General features: G+C 53.1%; 1 protein-coding gene across 4 annotated transcripts; it reads right to left on the bottom strand.

Moving 5' to 3' along the window:
- Nucleotides 1-2,560: 2,560 nt before the first annotated feature.
- On the bottom strand, nt 2,561-15,733 carry LOC134053124 (myosin-6-like). 4 transcript variants are annotated; one of them, XM_062508007.1, is made up of 38 exons: nt 15,533-15,733; nt 14,889-15,032; nt 14,173-14,329; nt 13,977-14,004; nt 13,772-13,880; nt 13,576-13,668; nt 13,390-13,453; nt 12,775-12,873; nt 12,529-12,632; nt 11,764-11,902; nt 11,410-11,678; nt 10,953-11,123; nt 10,506-10,815; nt 10,329-10,402; nt 10,106-10,193; nt 9,904-10,021; nt 9,693-9,816; nt 9,366-9,502; nt 9,150-9,276; nt 8,913-9,041; nt 8,583-8,825; nt 8,173-8,349; nt 7,934-8,079; nt 7,763-7,853; nt 7,114-7,503; nt 6,898-7,024; nt 6,677-6,795; nt 6,080-6,276; nt 5,689-5,872; nt 5,448-5,613; nt 5,248-5,372; nt 4,857-5,165; nt 4,575-4,778; nt 4,245-4,370; nt 3,867-4,142; nt 3,336-3,431; nt 2,664-2,798; nt 2,561-2,581 (listed from the first exon to the last, which is right to left on the bottom strand). In XM_062508007.1, the coding sequence occupies exons 1-38, from the start codon at nt 15,731-15,733 to the stop codon at nt 2,561-2,563; spliced, it is 5,817 nt and encodes a 1,938-aa protein (XP_062363991.1). The 4 variants fall into 4 exon arrangements, with proteins under 4 accessions (XP_062363991.1, XP_062364067.1, XP_062364148.1 ...); XM_062508083.1 differs by having other exon boundaries at nt 2,561-2,578; XM_062508164.1 differs by having other exon boundaries at nt 10,329-10,390.
- Between the last annotated feature and the right edge of the window lie 1,341 nt (nt 15,734-17,074).

The following is a 17,074-nucleotide window of genomic DNA, read 5'->3' as shown; positions in this document are numbered from 1 at the left end:
GCTGTGCCCAAACTCCACCCCAAGAACCGACCCAAAGCTGGTGCCCGCTGCCGCCTCCCGGGCGGGTCCGTCCCCTGCGCTCTGCCGCTGCCGCCGCGGCTGCACCTCGGAGACCGAGCGGTGACCCCCGGGAAACGGGCAGGACGGGACCCCAAGAGGAGACGCGGGCGGAGCCGGATCCCGTCGGGAGAGGAGCGGGACAGCCTGGCCCATGGTACCTGCCTCCCTCCCTTTTTCCCCTGCGGGGCTTGGAGTTCGGCGCGGTGCTCGCCCCCGCCAGCAGCAGCAGGGGCGCAGAGCGGAGTGGGGGTGGCTCCCGGCTTGGAAAGCGGCGGGACCCGTGCCGGGATGCCTTCCTGCCGAAGAAGAGAGGACGCCCTCCCACTGTCCTCTCGCCCGCCCGGACCTTGCCGCTACTGGGAAACTGCAGCAGGAAACAACTTGCCAGCTGAAACCACGGCAAAGTCCATCCTTTATTCCATGGCATTTACCATTCTATACTATTTAATCTTTGCCTTCCATACGCTGGAAGTCTGCTGGTATCCTTTTGGGTGCTTGATATACCCTCTTCTGAGATTTTCTTTGTATTCCTGGAACTGGCAAGCCACTTTACCCACCAATGCTGCTTCTTCATCTTTCCATGTATAGGACCTGGAGAACATGGAAGGATGATGGGATGCAGTGGGATGGTGAGACTGGGAGAACATAGAGGGATGGAGGGACATGAAGAAAATGGTGGGGTGGTGGAACATGGAGGAGATAGTGAGACACAGGAGATGGAGGGCCAGAGGGGTGGTGGAATGAGGGAATGATAAGTCATGAAGATGTTGAGATGCAGAGAGGATGGACAGATATTGGGACATGCAGACTGTGGGGTGTGTAGAGACATAGAGGAAATGGAGTAGTAGAGAACGTATAGGGATGGTGGGATATGGGGGGACAATGGGCCATAGGGGAGATGGAAGGACAGTGAGAAATGGAAGATAAAAAGTTGGAGAAGAAAGGGCTGTTGGGCCAAGGGGTGGTGGAACGATCAATGGAGAGGCCAGACAGATGAAAGCATTTGGTAAAGAAGGACAGTGGGATACGTGAGGAAATGGAACATGGTGGGTAGTGGGAACAGAGCAGGTGGTGGCCAGGGGAGCAATGAGGCCAGGAGCAGCAGAAGCTGCAAGCTCAGGAACCAGAAGGTCCCTGAAGGACTCGCCCAAGCTCTGTGTCACATGTGGAGGTACCAGATGCTTCCCCCCATCTCCTGGGGACCTTCCCTCCCCAGTCCTGTATGTGCTCCTAGGCACATCTCTTCGAACACACAGACATGGATTGGTGTGAGACAGATTGAGATACCCTGTGGGGAAGTTTGAGGTCGAGGTACACCCCATGGGTGAAATCATATTGCACTGTGGGGCAGGTTGCAACATCCTGTGTGGTGAGCCAGGCCCACACAGGTTGGCAATCCACAAATTTTTTAGGGTTGACAGAACCTCTGAAGATCATCCAGTTTAAACCCCCTGCCAAGGCAGGATCACCTAGAGAATTTTCACAGGAATGTGTCCAATTGGGTTTTGAATGTCTGCAGACAGGGAGACTCCACAAACTCCCTGGGCAGCCTGTTCCTGTGCTCTGCCAACCTCAGCGTAAAGAAGTTCTTCCTCATGTTGAGGTGGAACTTCCTGTATTTTAGTTTACGGCCATTGCTTCTTGTCCTGCCTCTGGGCACCACTGAAAGGTCTGGCACCATCCTCTGGACACCCGTCTTTGAGATGCATTGATGAGATCCCCTCTGAGTCTTCTATGGACTCTGGCCCAGCTCCCTCAGTCTCTTTCCCTGGAGAGATTCTCCAGATCCCAGGTCATCTTTGTTGCCTCTGCTGGACCCTCTTCAGTAACTCCTTGTCTTTTTTCTGCTCAGGAGCCCAGAACTAGAACCACAGTACTGCAGTTGCAGCCTCACTACAGCCAAATAGGGGCAGGATCATGTCCTTTGACCTGCTGGTCACATATTTCGTGATGCCCCCCCCCAGGACACTACTGGCCTTCCTGGCCCCAAGGACACACTGCCAGTTCATAGTCAACTTGTCATCCACCAAGACTCTCAGGTCTTTCTCCATAGAGATGCTCTCTCATCTGATTCAGCAGTGGCTTCCTATTTTCCCTAATCTTCCTTTAGCTGCTAATATACCTGTAGAAGCCCTTGTTGTCCTTGATATCTCTTGCCAGAGTCAATTCCAAGGGGACCTTGGCCTTTCTCACTGCATCCCTGAATACTATGACAATGCTCCTATAATACTCCCACATCCCTTGTCCCTTTTTTCACATCCCATAAATTTCTTCATAAGTTTTAGATTTACTAGAAACTTGTACAGGTTCTATCCATATTACAGGTGCCATACAATAGGGCAACCCCACCCTCCCAACATAAACCCAACCCCACACAAACTGCTGCTGCTCAATGCTTTTTATTCACTGACCAAGCTTAGGGGGCTAGGGGGAGTTGGACACATGGAAGTCTAAATGGGAGAGTTGCGAGTTCAGGAAAGATACTTGAGGATCCAGAGCTTCACTCTTCATTGAGTCCCTTCTGATGGAGGAGAAAAAAGGGGCTGTTGTGGGGCAGCCATGGGGTGGCCCATGAGGCACCTGTGGGCAGGGGAAAGTCCCACCTTGGCTCCAATGTCACGGCTCTTGGCCCTCAGCTTGTTGACCTGGGACTCAGCGATGTCAGCACGCTCCTCTGCCTCATCCAGCTCATGCTGCACCTTGCGGAACTTGGCCAGGTTGGTGTTGGCCTGCTCCTCCTGAGGGGCAGGGACACCAATGAGGCTCCCACAAAGCTCTGTCCCCACCTGCTCTCCATACATCTGACTTTCTTATTTCTGGCCCACCATAGAACCACCTGTTTCTTCAGGCATCCCATTTTCAAACTACCCAATCCATCTACTCAATGATCCATCCGTCCATCCATCCATCCATCCATCCATCCATCCATCCATCCATCCAATCTTCCACCCATATAAACTTCAAGTCATCTGTCCTTCCTTCCATCCACTCAGTCTTCCTTCCATCTACGCAGTCTTCCTTCCTTCCTTCCTTCCTTCCTTCCTTCCTTCCTTCCTTCCTTCCTTCCTTCCTTCCTTCCTTCCTTCCTTCCTTCCTTCCTTCCTTCCTTCCCATTGTCTCTCAATCCCATCACCAACCCACCCTCCTCACCACCTGACACCCCACCCCTTGACCACCCCAAAGTCACCTGCTAGTCGCCACATTCTCTCCCACATCCTAAATCCATGCTGTCCCCTGCTGGGGGGTGGTCACACAGCTGACTGCCTAATGCTCACCGCCTCCTCTGCCTGTCGCTTGTAGGCCTTGACCTTCAGCTGGAGCTTGTCCACGAGGTCCTGAAGCCGGACCATATTTTTACGGTCCTCCTCTGTCTGTAGGGTGAGATACACATGGAACATCACCTAAACCTACCTGCTCTTTAATCACCACCCAAGCTACAAGGATCAGGAGGCAGTAATTGACATTCTTGGGGAGTGGAGCTTCTCTAAATCTGTGCGTGGCCTCGGCTCTGGGAGCAGGAAGTGGAATGTCTTGTTGTCCCTGATGAGGTCCTACCAGGAGGTTTCAGATCATGCAAAGATCCCATGAATGCTGGGACACCGGGGGATGACCTGCGTGGTTCACGACCCAGACAATGTTCTGGGTCCCACTACAATATCAGACAGTGGGTGGTCTAGTATCAAGTCTAGACAGCCTGTGTCGCTCTGGCCAGCAGGTCAGCCATGTACTAGGTAATGTATAGCATGAGATATGAGACCCTGTGGCCAAGGGGAAGTAGTTGACCTGGGCCAGCCGAGGAGCCCCACCTGGTAGCTGAGTTCCTTGACACGACGCTCAGATTTGCGGAGACCCTTAATGCTCTCAGCATTGCGCTTCTGCTCAGACTCCAGCTCATTCTCCAACTCACGCACACGAGCCTCCAGCTTCTGCAGCTGCTTCTTGCCTCCTTTCAGGGCCAACTGCTCAGCCTCATCCAATCTCATCTGCAGGTCCTTGATGGTCTGCTCCATGTTCTTCTTCATGCGTTCCAGGTGGGCACTGGTGTCCTGCTCCTTCTTCAGCTCCTCTGCCATCATGGCCGCCTGCCCAAGGAGAGAAGCAAGCAGAGAAGGAGGACCAAAGCATGCTCTTCCTCACCCTCCAGTGGAAGGTGTTCTAGACGTTGGTCCCACCATGGCACTCACATCAGTGATGGCTTTCTTGGCCTTCTCCTCAGCATTCCTGCACTCCTGGATGGCCTCTTCCACCTCTGTCTGCAGCTGGGAGATGTCGGCCTCCATCTTCTTCTTCTGGTTGATGAGGCTGGTGTTCTAGAGTTAGAGGAAAGGATCTCAGGACATGTCTGTTGAACTGCTGACCCATCCCTCTTCAACCCCCCCAGTACTTAATGCCCCTCTCTTCCCTGCCAACTCTGCTGGCTTAAAAGATCTGGAGATCTGGGTAACTCAACCCATTAGAAGCCCACACCCATGGATGGAGGTGACCTCTCTCCTTGAAGGTATGTGAGGTCTCACCTGTGAGTGGAGAAGCTGGACCCTCTCACTGGCCTCAATCAGCTCCTGCTCAGCCAATTTGCGGGCCCTCTCAGTCTGTTCCACCACTGCCTGCATCTCCTCCAGCTCCGACTGGAGGAGGTTATTTCTTCTCTCCACGATGGCAATATTCTCCTTCAGGTCCTCATTGACCCGTACCACATCATCCAGCTGCAGTTGCGTGTCCTGTTGGGTAAATAGGATAGACATCAGCCAGCAGCTCCAAGGGGCTGGGAATACCTCCACAGAAGTGGGTGATCCCACCTTGAGGTGAGCCTGGGCTCCTTTCAGGTGAGACTGAGCCTCAGCAGCCACACGGTTGGCATGGCTGAGCTGAATCTCCATCTCATTGAGGTCACCCTCCATCTTCTTCTTCAGCCTCAGGGCCTCGTTGCGGCTCCGGGTCTCAGCGTCCAGCGAGGTCTGCAGTGAGTCCACCACCCTCAGGTGGTTGCGCTTGGCCTGCTCCATCTCCTCATCCTTCTCAGCCAGCTTGCGCTCATAGTCTGCTTTGACCTGATTGAACTCCAGCTGGGCCCTCAGGATCTTTCCCTCCTCATGCTCCAGAGAGGCCTGATGGAGACAGAGAGAAATTAGAGGGCCACACAGAAGACTACGACAAATTAGGGCCTCATGGGGATGTGATTTGGCTCACCTCAGCCTCTTCCAGAGCAGCTTGGAGCTCCAGTTTCTCAGCATCCAGCTGCTTCCGGACCTTCTCCAGTTCATGGATGGTCTTGTGGCTGCCACCCAACTGCTCTGTCAGGTCCGAGATCTCCTCTGCTTGGAGAAGATATTGTCAGACTTGGAAAGTCATAGAGAACAAAGTGGGCAGGGGGAATACCACAGTCTTACCTTGGAGATTCTTGTTCTCCCTTTTGAATGTCTCCAGGTGCTCAAGCGACTCCTCATAAGCGTTTTTCAGCTTGAAGAGCTCGGTGCTGAGGGACCTGGCCTCTTTCTGCGATGCTTCCAGCTCCATCTGTGACTCTTCAAACTTCTGCTTCCACTCAGACAAGATCTGTAGCAAACCAAGTGGTCACCCTCTGTCCCCATGTCTCCCATCTGCTTCTTCCTCACCACTGTGTTCTCCCACCTTGTCAAAGTTTCTCTGCTTCTTGTCCAATGCAGCAGCTGCTGCATTTGACCGCTCCACATCTGCCATCAGGTCCTCAATCTCATTCTGCAGCCGGTGCTTGGTCTTCTCCAGGGAAGAACACTTGGCATTGACCGCCTCCACTGCTTCCTCAGCCTCCTGCAACCTCTGGGCCAGCTTCTTCCTGCCACAGGAGAAAACCTGGCTGAGGTGACCCATGGACCAAATGGATCAACTCAAACCCTCTTCCACCTACTCGTTGGCTGAGGCTCTGCTCTGGATCTCCTCTACCATCTCCACATTCTTATACATTCTCCAGATCATTATACTGTGGAAGACTCTCCACTCTCCCCTGCCCCACAGAAGCTCCCTTCATGGGGAGATAACTCACTTGGCCTCCTCCAGCTCCTCAGTGCGCTGGATGGCATCTGTCTCATATTTGGTCCTCCACTGCGCCACCTCAGAATTGGCCTTGGAGAGCGAGCGCTGGAGCTCAGCTTTGGCCTCTGTCTCCTCCTCATACTGCTCCCTCAGAAGGTCACAGTCATGCCGGGCTGACTGGAGGGCATGGGCCAGTGCATTCTTGGCCTGGGAGGGAGAGACAAGGAGAAGGTGAACTTGAGCTATGTGTAGGCCCTCAATCTCAGTAAGCTGATATTTCTCAGCCAGTCCTTCTCTAGATCATCACAACCAAATTCCACACATCTAGACCCAGAGAGTTCTATCTGTAGTCTGGCCCAGTTTGATTTCCCCTTGTCCATTGCCACCCAACCACCCATAGGTCAACCCTGCTGATTCAGAACTGACCAGGTCAGCACAACCTCTCAGCTGTTAGACCAACGCAACCCAACTCAACCCCTCTTACATGCAACCACCACACTGAACTGGCCTGAACTTGACTTCCATTTGGTGCTACCATCATGAGGGTGAAGGACACCCTGTCTTGAGGCCCTCCTGGAAACCTTATCAGTCATCCCACAAACCTCACCTTCATCTCCTCCTCCAGCTGCCTCTTCAAGTCCTCCATCTGCTGGGTGTATGACTGCTTGCCCCTAGTTAATTGAGAGACAAGGGCCTCCTTTTCCTCCAGCTGGCGGGACAGCTCTCCTGCAGAGGTAGGGCAGGTTTTCAAGGGTGTGGCAGGGATGGAAGATGTGGGGAAGGGGCTGAGGATGTGGGGTAAGGGGTATGGTGGGTCAGGGTTCCCACCATTCTCAGTCTGGAGCTTGGCCCGTTGAGTGCTGGTATCATTGAGGACCCGTTGTGTCTCCTCCAGCTTAGCCCGGTGTTCAGCTGCCTGGTCCTCCATGGTGCGAGAGATCTTCTCCATGCCCACCTTGGATGAGAAAAGTATGGAGGAAAAGAATGATGCAGGAGAATGATGCCCATGGTGGAGATAAGATGCCCACCTCAGTCTCCTTGTACCTTGGCTTTTATCAGTTGCTCCATGTTGGAACTGAGATCATCCAGCTCCAGCTTGAGCTCACTCTTCTCCTTCTCCAGCTTCTGCTTGACGCGCTGTAAGTTGTCGATCTGTTCACTGAGCTCGGCCACGCTGTCAGCGTGCTTCTTGCGCAGCGCAGCAGCCGTGGCCTCGTGCTGCAGCGTGGCCTCCTCTAGATCCCGCCGCATCTTCTGAAACTCTGCCTCCCGCTTCTTGTTGAGCTCAATCTGCACTGATGTGGCACCACCTGCCTCCTCCAGCCGCTCACTGATCTCCTCCAGCTCCCGTGACAGGTCTGAGCGCAGCTTCTCCACTTTGGCTCTGCCTGTGCGCTCTGCTTCCAACTCCTCCTCTAGCTCCTCAATCCGAGCCTGTGTTCCAGGGATGGAGCTGCTGTCAGAAGACTTGGCTCTGCCCAACTCCTTCATTCAACTCAACCAACTGACCTGGAGACTTTTCAACCCAGCTCACCCCAATAAGCTGAAAACTCTTCAGCTCAGACATCTGAACATGTGCCAACCAACTGGAAACTCCTAAACTCAGCCTAACCTGATAGAGACTCTTCACCTCAACCCAATCAGCCAGAGGCTCTCCAGTCCAGCCCAAATAAACAAAGAATAGATCCCTCACCTGCAGCTCTTTCAGCTTCTTCTGAAGCTGCAGAGCCAGAGCCTGCTCATCCTCAATCTTGCTATTCTGTTGGTTCATCTCAAACTCTTTCCTGCAAACGAAAGCAGTTAGCAGTGAGGTCCCTGTCCTTGCCCCTGACCAGTTCAGACTGGGGGAAGAGGTCATCTTTACTTCTTGAGCTTCTCCTCCAGCTGCTGCTTGTCATTCTCCAGGTCCATGATGTTCTCCTGGGTCAGCTTCAAGTCACCTTCCAGCTTCCTTTTGGCCCGTTCCAGGTCCATCCGGACCTTCTTCTCCTGCTCCAGGGAGCCTTCAAGCTGTGTGGAAACATGGAAATGTTTCAGTTTTCCATCATATCTGCCCCAGAAAGCACCTCAGCATTACACATGGTGGGACTAGACCACACTCACATCATCCACTTGCTGTTCCATCTTGAGTTTGGCCTTTGTCAGGGTGTTGACTTTGTCTTCCTCTGCCTGCAGGTCATCCAGCGTCTGCTGGTGAGATTCTTGCAGGGCTTTCTTTTCCTTCGTTAGCTTGGCAATAGTTTCATCCAGCCCAGCCATCTCCTCAGTGAGGTTCTTGACCTGAAGGAGGAGAAACACTAGGTCTCCAGCTTAGTACCAGAGGTAGAGCAAAGCTGGGTGACATTACTGTTGTCCTTGGCCAATTAAGCCACTGCAGTGGTAGAGAACCCAAAGGATGTTGATTTTTCGGATAGTCCAGATCAACTAGCCTTGAATCTCCTCAACCCAACACAACTAGGTTGTGTTGACCCAAATCCCCACAACTTAAGATCAAGGCCACTCTCCAAACTCACCTTGTTCTCAGTGGCATGTTTCTCTTTCTCCACCTTGGCCAGAGTCAGCTCTAGATCATCAATATCCTTTTTCAGCTCTGAACACTCATCTTCCAGCTTCCTCTTCCTAGCTGTCAGCTCTGCGTTCATCTCCTCTTCATCCTCCAGTCGCTCTGTCAGCTCCTTCACCTTGGCCTCCAGCTGGATTTTGTTCTTGATCAGCTGGTCACAGCGCTCCTCAGCATCATTGAGGTTGTCCTGCTCCTGTATTGGAGTGGTAGGTGAAATAGAGTGGCCCTGGAAGGGTGCTGGTCACCCCCTGACATGGTTTGAGGGGGCAGTCTCACTCACAGCCTGTACTTGGAGCTGAAGGTCATTCTTCTCCTGCAGCATGGAGACCATTTTCTCCTCCAGCTCCTTGCGCCGGGTCTCTGACTTCTCCAGGGCCTCCTTCAGCCGCCCAAACTCTTCCTTCATGTTCTGAAACAAAGCCCAGGACAATAGTAGCTACATCCAATCCCCTCCATCCGTCAACCCCACCCAACTCATTTTGGATGCCAAGCTGCCTGCCTCATCACCTCCTCCCACCTGCATCTCTTTCTCTGTCTCAGCACTCTTCAACAAGGGCTTGATCTTGAAGTAGAGCTTCATCCAAGGCCAGTTCTTCACCCCCATGAAGGCCCTGATGTTCCACTGGATCACCAGCAGTGAGTCCCTAGAATGGTGACACAGATGTCACTACACCACAAATCTAGTGACCCACCAGAGGACCCTTCTCAAGGAGAAAAACCCTTCCCCTCTCACCGGCGCTCCAGGATCTTCTTGAACTCAATGCGCATGAGCTGCCCTCGGGCCTGAGCCTGGATGCGGGTGATGATGCGGGAGAGGCGCTCATCCCGCATCTCCTCCAGAAGTCCCAGCAGCCCAGCTTTGAAGAAGACCTGATGGAGGAAGGAGGTAAGTGAGAGGGTGGACTGGTTGGGAATGGTTCATGGACAGACAGATGGGTTATTAGGAGGATGAAATGATGGATGGTGGGGTGGATAAGCAGGTGGACACATCACTGGTGTGACCTTGGGGACCACATGACCCCATGGGTGATAGGACAATGGAGAGACCATATGACCTCACCTTGGTGTGTCCAAATTTGTACTGGTTGTGGTCAATGTCAATGGATCCCAGGAGCTTTTCAGCGCCCTTGCGGCTGTCAATGAACTGCCCCTCAGGGATGGCAGCAGGATTCAGGATGCGGTACCTGGTGAGCAGAGAGGACAGGAAACCTCTGAAATGAGCCCCAATGGGATTGTCCACCTCATTCCCACATTTTCTCCTCTGTGCCTACCGTTGGCGGAAGTCCCCATAGAGGATGCGGTTGGGGAAGCCTTTGCGGCAGATGCGGATGCCTTCTAGCACTCCATTGCAGCGGAGCTGATGCATTACCAAGGGATTGTCCATCACACCTGGCAGTTGGTTAGAGGGGTGGTGTAAGCCACAAACCACACCTACCACCCTTTTCCCTGCCCTCAGCCCTGCCCTTTGCTCACCTGGCTCCTTCCGCTCATTGGGGATGATGCAGCGGACAAAGTGAGGATGTGTGGTCTTGAGGTTGGCCATCAGCTTGTTGAGGTTCTCCTATTGAGGAGGGAGGAGAGAAGAAGCTGACTAGTGAGAGAACAAGAGAGGGTCTGTGGGTCTGAAGGGTGATCCATCACTCAGGAGGTTGTCTTCCTACTGCACCACACTGGGTCTAGTATGTAGGTCCCTCACCCGATGCAGGGCTGACACAGTCTGAAAGGAGGAACCTTTCTTCTTAGCTCCTTTCCCCTTCCCTCCATCGCCGCCTGGAGATAAGAGGGGTAGGGTAACACAAGAAAGAGGGCAACTAGTGCACAGTATTCTTCTCCATCAACTCATCCCTCCATCACCCATCATCTATTCACCCACCAGCGTCAGCCCCAGCATAGTTGGAGAAGAGGTTGGCCAAGAGTTTCAGGGCTGATTTCTGGTAGAGCCCCACCACTGTCTCATTGAGGGGGTCCTTGTTCTTTTCCAGCCACCCAATGATGTTGTAGTCCACTGTGCCAGCATAGTGGACAAGAGAGAAATGGGCCTCTGGCTTCCCCTTGACATTCCGTGGCTTCCCAAAGTTGGCCGACTTGCCCAGGTGATTATCAAAGAGCTTGGCCTTGAAGGTCATGTCTGAGGCTTTGGGAAACATGCACTCCTCCTCCAGGATGGACATGATCCCCATGGGCTAGGAAGAAAAGAAGTGGTGGAGGACATTGAGCACAACCCAGCTGACCAATTTTGGGGTCCCTGTCAGGCTCCAACTGAAAGGGCCCTTGCCCAGAAGTCCCTTCACCCCCCACAAGACCCTGGGGGAGGTGGTACCTTCTCAATGAGGTCAATGCAGGCCTGGAGGTCCATGCCAAAGTCAATGAACTCCCACTCAATGCCCTCCTTCTTGTATTCTTCCTGCTCCAGCACGAACATGTGATGGTTGAAAAACTGTTGCAGCTTCTCATTGGTGAAGTTGATGCAGAGCTGCTCAAAGCTGTTGAACTGGGGAAGGAGAGAGGAGATGGCCAATGGGTTTAATTGGATCAACTCAACACCCAACAGAATGCCCAATGAGACTCACAATTGAACCTGAGCCCCAGTTGGGTCAACAGAATCCCCACTAGTATCAATGCAGTCAACTCAACACCCAAGAGGATCAACATTAGGCCCAAAGAAGTCAAGTTTCCAGAAGCACTCAACATGAAGCTTCAGAAGATCATCTCAACGCCCAACTGGATCAACCCAACCCCTAAGATGACAAATACCCTGTCACCCACTCAGTCCTCACATCAAAGATCTCAAATCCAGCAATGTCCAGCACACCAATGAAGTACTGCCTTGGCTGCTTGGTGTCCAGAGAGTTGTTGATCCTCACCACCATCCAGTTGAACATCTTCTCATATACAGCCTTGGCCAAGGCCCCAATAGAGTAGTACACCTGCTGGACATTCTGCCCCTTGGTGACGTACTCATTGCCCACCTTCACCCGGGGGTGACACAACCCCTTGAGAAGGTCAGCTGAGTTCAGCCCCATCAAGTAGGCTGACTTGTCAGCATCTGCAGAGTGTCAAGAAGAAGACATGCTGTCAGATTTCACCTAACCTGATGATCCCAAGACTGATGTCATCCTGTACCCACTCACCTTCAGTACCATCTGGTTCTGCCTGCTCTTCCCGTTGTTTCTGCTTGAACTTCATGTTGCCAAAGTGCATGATGGCACCTGTCAGCTTGTAGACACCAGCCTTCTCCTCAGCTGTGAAGCCCAGGACATCAAAAGCGCTCTGAGTGATAGATGGAGTGGGAGGGGAGAGGGCCTTGCCATCAGCTGTGGTCGTGGCTCTCTGCTGGCCACCATATGTGTCCCTCTGCCCTTCCAGCTCATCAACTCCTTTATCCATCTGTGGACTCATACACCCATTGACTCACCCATTATGGATTCACCCATCCATCCATTTGAGGATCATCATATATCCATGGATCTATCTGGCCATCCATCCATCCATCCATCCATCCATCTATCCATCCATTTATGGACCCATCCATTTACGGACCCATCCATCCATGGACTCATCCATTCACCATTAACTCCATCTATGCATCCATGGACTCATCAATCTGTTTGAGGAATTGTTCACCCATGGACACATCTGTCCACCTAAGTACTCCCCTACCTGTTTTTATCTCTACCACCAACCTCCTCCACCCCCTGCCTCCTGTCCTACCTTCTGTCCCTCACCCCACATTATCCTACTTCACCAATCTACCATCTTCCACCCTTCCTCCTCCACCTCTCATCCCTATGTTCCTTCTCTCCTCCACCCATCCATCTTCTACTATCTCAACCATCCACCTGGCACTTCACCTTCAATTCATCATGGGGATGTCCACCTGCCCACCCACCACTTACGTCGGTTGCCAACAGCTCTTCAGAGTCATCGATGGAGGCCACAGTCACCTCTCCTTGGGAGACATAACTGTAGTCATAGGGATTGTTCGTGATGAGAAGCATCTCTGCTCCATGGGTCCAGGATAGAGAGAAAAACTGAGCATTTGCCCTGGCTAAACAGTCCCACATCATCCTCAACTGCCCCAGAAAGGAGCAGAGAATTGGAGGAGAGGAAGTAGAAGACTCAGGGCCAAGCACCCTACTCACCCAGCAGCTCTGGCTTCTTGTTGGAGAGGATTTGGTAAAAGATGTGGTAGTTCCTCTCAGCCTTCAGCTGGAAAATGACACGGGACTTTTCCAGGAGGTCTGATGTCGGTATGGAAAGAAGGAGGATGGAGGTTGGTGTGAGGAGATGGATTGAGATAAGGAGAGATGGATGGTAAGATGAGGAGATGGAAAAGGAGGGGTATCTGGATGGTGGGATGAGGAAATGGTGGGAGGAAGATAAGAAAATGGAAGGTCATATATATAATGAGATGAGATGATGGACCCATCAACCATGAAGACAAATGAAGGAATGGAGGGATAGAGGTAGACACAAGGAGATGGAGGAACAAAGAGTGGAGGGTCAGGTGGACGGTGGGATAAGGAGATGGAGATGAAGAGGTGGAGGGAGGGAGGAAAAGAGATATCTATGGATGGATGGATGGATGGATGGATGGATAGATGGATGGATGGATGGATGTAGTTCATGGGTGGATATAGGAGTCCATACATGGATGAGTCCTAGGATGGACAAACAAATCTGTGGATAGATAAATCCATGGATGGATGGATGAATGACTGCAAGACATCCTCTCATGGGGTTCTCAACCCACTTACAGGTCTCTATGTCAGCTGATGCCAACTTCCCAGTGGCCCCGAAATGGATCCGGATGAACTTCCCCTGGGAAAGCAGTGGGAGGAAGTGGAGGTGGCTGTCTTTATGCAGCAGATCCCACACCATAGACCCAGTCCCACAAACTGTCCCATAGACTCTTCCTTACAGAATCCACCCCCATTACTCACAAATCGGGATGAGTTGTCATTGCGGAGGGTCTTGGCATTGCCAAAGGCCTCCAAGGCAGGGTTGGCCTGGATGATCTGGTCCTCCAGGGTGCCCTGGATGGGGTAGAACAATGCTGGGGTACACTCTCTGGGGTACACTCTCTGGACACCACTGGGGTACACTCTCTGTCAAGGGCACATGGACTGAGGTACTCACCTTGCTGCTATTGGTCACCTCCTTCTTGCGGTCACCAATGGCAGCAATGCTGGCAAAGTACTGGATGACCCTCTTAGTGTTGACTGTCTTCCCCGCCCCGGATTCTCCGCTGAGAGGGCAACAGTGAGATATTGGACAACATCCTGGTGGGTCCTTTATCCCACCCCACTGCTATGGGGCAGGGTTGGACAAAGCAGGGCCTTACGTGATGAGGATGGATTGGTTCTCTCGGTCTATCAAGAAAAGAGAGGAGTCAGGTGGGATGAAGTTGGGAAACATGCTTGGGGTTTTGGGGTTGAAGCTAAGGTTCTCAATCCTCCCAGGTGAGAACCAATTCTAAGTCAGGAGCCATTTTTTTGAGTGGGGTCTTCAAGTTCGAGGTCCCCACAGGACATCCTTACCTGTCAGCATGTTCTGGTAGGCATTGTCAGAGATGGAGAAGATGTGGGGTGGAGCTTCACTCCGCTTCTTTCCCCGGTAGGCAGCCACCACCTCAGCATTGTAGACAGGCAACCACTTGTAGGGATTGACAGTCACGCAGAAGAGCCCTGAGTAAGTCTGAAGAAAAGGGCAGGTGGATCAGAGCCATGAGGTGCCACACGACATCCTAGGCCTAGTTGCCCAAGGGATGTGGTGATGGAGTGTCCTGATTTTGGTTTTTCCAAAAGGGGCTGGAGAAGGGACACCTTAGGTTTGGGTGGCACACAACATGCAGAGATGGAACATCTCATGTGTCAGTGGCTGAAGGGGTCTGGGGACAGGACATATTATGTCCCATTAATTGGGCTACTGAAGTGACATCTTGGATCTGGATGGCCAAAGGGGTCAGGGGATGCAACATTTCAGGACTTGGTGGGTGAGGCAGTCTAAAAATGGGGTATCTTGCACCTGGGTGACCCAAGGGAGCTGGAGAAGAGCAACCAGGTTCTGGGTGTCCCAAAGTCAATGAAAGGCCACACCAAGTTTTAGGTGGCCCACAGACTTTCTGGAAGGCCTGTCTGATTCTAGGTACCCCAAGAGTTCTAAGGAAGGGTCATTAGTTTCCATCCATCCCATAGACTGTGGGGAAAGCCCCGCCTACTTCCCAGGTGCTCCAGGGGCTTGTGGGAAGGCTCACATAGATCAACCAAGAGGCATAGCGCTCCTTGAGGTTGTAGAGGACAGCAGGCTCATGGAGGAAGGTCAGCATTGCCATGTCCTCAATCTTGTCAAATTTGGGGGGGTTCTGCTGGTGAATGTCAGCTTCCTTTACCGTCACCGTCTGGGGAGAATGAGGAGACATGGGGATGAGGGCTGGGAGGTGTCCATAACTTCAGAGGAACTTCGTGGGGCAGGGGTAGGATCCATTGGTAGGATTTCTTCCATGTTTGGGAGGGGTCTTCTATGGGTTGGGGGGTACCCCCATTGATTGGGAGTCTTCAATGGGTCAGGGCTCCCACCACTATCAGGCTGTTTTCCCCCTCCTCTGTTTGCTCCCCCCACAAACCTTCAATCCCGCTCACTCCTTTAACCCCTCCCCCATTAATTTCATCCCACTAATCCCTCCATCCTTAACTCTTCACCCCTCTACTTCCCACCAGCCCCTCATGATGCCCAACCCCCCCTTCTTTCCCCCACCAGTCTCCCCCTATGCCCCCACCTGCCATCAACCTTTCCCATCCTTAACCCCTCCCTCCATTACCCCCTCACCCCCTTTAATCCTTTACTCCACATGTCCCGTTGTCGCCCTCCCCTCAGTCCCCTTATCGCCCAGTTCCCCACCTCTCCCAGCTCGGTCTGGACAGTGGCCTCCCCTCCTTGTCGCCCCGTCACCCGTCCCCGAACAAACTCCTCCCGGGGGTGGGGGACGAAGCACTCGCTGCGGGGGTCGAAGGGTCTGGTCTGCGCTGCCAGCCGCTCCCGCTCCCCTGGCCGCAGGAAGGGGGCTGCTGCCCCCAGCGCTGCCAGCACTGCATCTGCCATCCTGCCCCACACAGACAGGGACCCTGCATCACCTGGGGGGTTGTGAGGTTCTTGCCCTTTGTTTCATGGCTCCACACAACCCCCTTGACCAGAACCCATTGCCATGCATAGGCCCCTATAACCATGCCCATACCCCTATGGCTGTGGCAGATACTAGAGCCAGACACAAGAGCTTCATAGCTATGCACCTCCCCTGCATGGGCCCCTATAGATGTGCAAGGCACCCTATAGCCCTCTGCACACCCATGTAGTCGTGCACTACTCCATGATTCCTGTAGTGATTCTGGACTTCCTGCAGGGACCCCTATAGCCATTAAAGGACCCCTAATAGTGATGTACAGGACCTCATAGTTGTGTATGGCACCATGCACAGAGTCCTATAGCCATTAATGACCCCATGTATTGAGCCCTATACAATGCACAGACATCCTACAGCTGTAGGCCAACCCCTGTAATCATGCAGGGACCCCAATACCCATGCACAACCCCATGTACAGACTCCTGTACTGATGTAGGCACCTCCACAACCAGGGACCACCAACCCCTGGGGTGGTGCATGGACCCCTGCAACACAAAGGTCCCTAGAGCCACGCACAGACCCCCACAGTGATTCAGGCATCCCTACAGTGATGCACGGAGACCCATAGCAGTGCAGGGACCCCTATAACATTGCAGGGAACCTTAGAGTCCTGCACAGCCCCACATGCAGATCCCCATAGCAAAGTATGGACCCCCTGTAGTGATGTGCAGACCCTAGAGCAACACATACACCCTATACCAGCATAGCCGCATCCCTCCCCCAAAGCACCCATCCCCATGCTGTCCCACAGCATCACCCTCACCTGGAGTCTGTGGATCTAGCAGGTAAGATGAAGGGAGCTGGAAGAACATGCAGAGGGTGAGTAGGGCTGCACCCCATGCCCCCCCATAGACCCTTTTTGCCCCATAGACCCCTTTGTGCCCCATAGATCACTTTGCCCATAGCCCTGCTCATGCCACATAGGCCCCCTGGGTGCCCCACAGACCATCAGTGTCCCCTAGATTGCTGTGCCCCCATAGATCTCTTTCCCCTACAGTTTCCCTCCGTACATGTACCCCACAGGTCCCCACATCCCAGAGAACCCCTATGTGTCCCATATCCCCCCCAGATTCCTGTGCTCCATAGATCCCCTTATGTCCCATAACCCTCCTGTGCACCCCATAGCCCCCCATATCCTCCTTTGTCCCTTCATATCCCACATTCCCCTATGACCCCCACCCTATCCCTCTCTGCCCCACGCCAACACCTATGCCAGCCCCGCAGCCCCAAGGCCTTTATAGACCATCATGGGATGGGGAGGG

Source organism: Cinclus cinclus, chromosome 1, assembly GCF_963662255.1.
Source record: "Cinclus cinclus chromosome 1, bCinCin1.1, whole genome shotgun sequence".
NCBI classification, from domain to species: domain Eukaryota; kingdom Metazoa; phylum Chordata; class Aves; order Passeriformes; family Cinclidae; genus Cinclus; species Cinclus cinclus.
This window is presented reverse-complemented; position numbering and strand designations above follow the sequence as displayed.

Bases quoted from the DNA above. Each gene is read 5' to 3' on its own strand.
- LOC134053124 (XM_062508007.1), bottom strand. From the start codon at position 15,733: ATGGCAGATGCAGTGCTGGCAGCGCTGGGGGCAGCAGCCCCCTTCCTG. The intron at 14,330-14,888 runs GTGAGCCTTCCC...CCTTTTCTTCAG, and splicing joins ATGCCTCTTGGTTGATCTAT to ACTTACTCAGGGCTCTTCTG. The intron at 5,873-6,079 runs GTGAGTTATCTC...CTCCTGTGGCAG, and splicing joins GAGGAGCTGGAGGAGGCCAA to GAAGAAGCTGGCCCAGAGGT.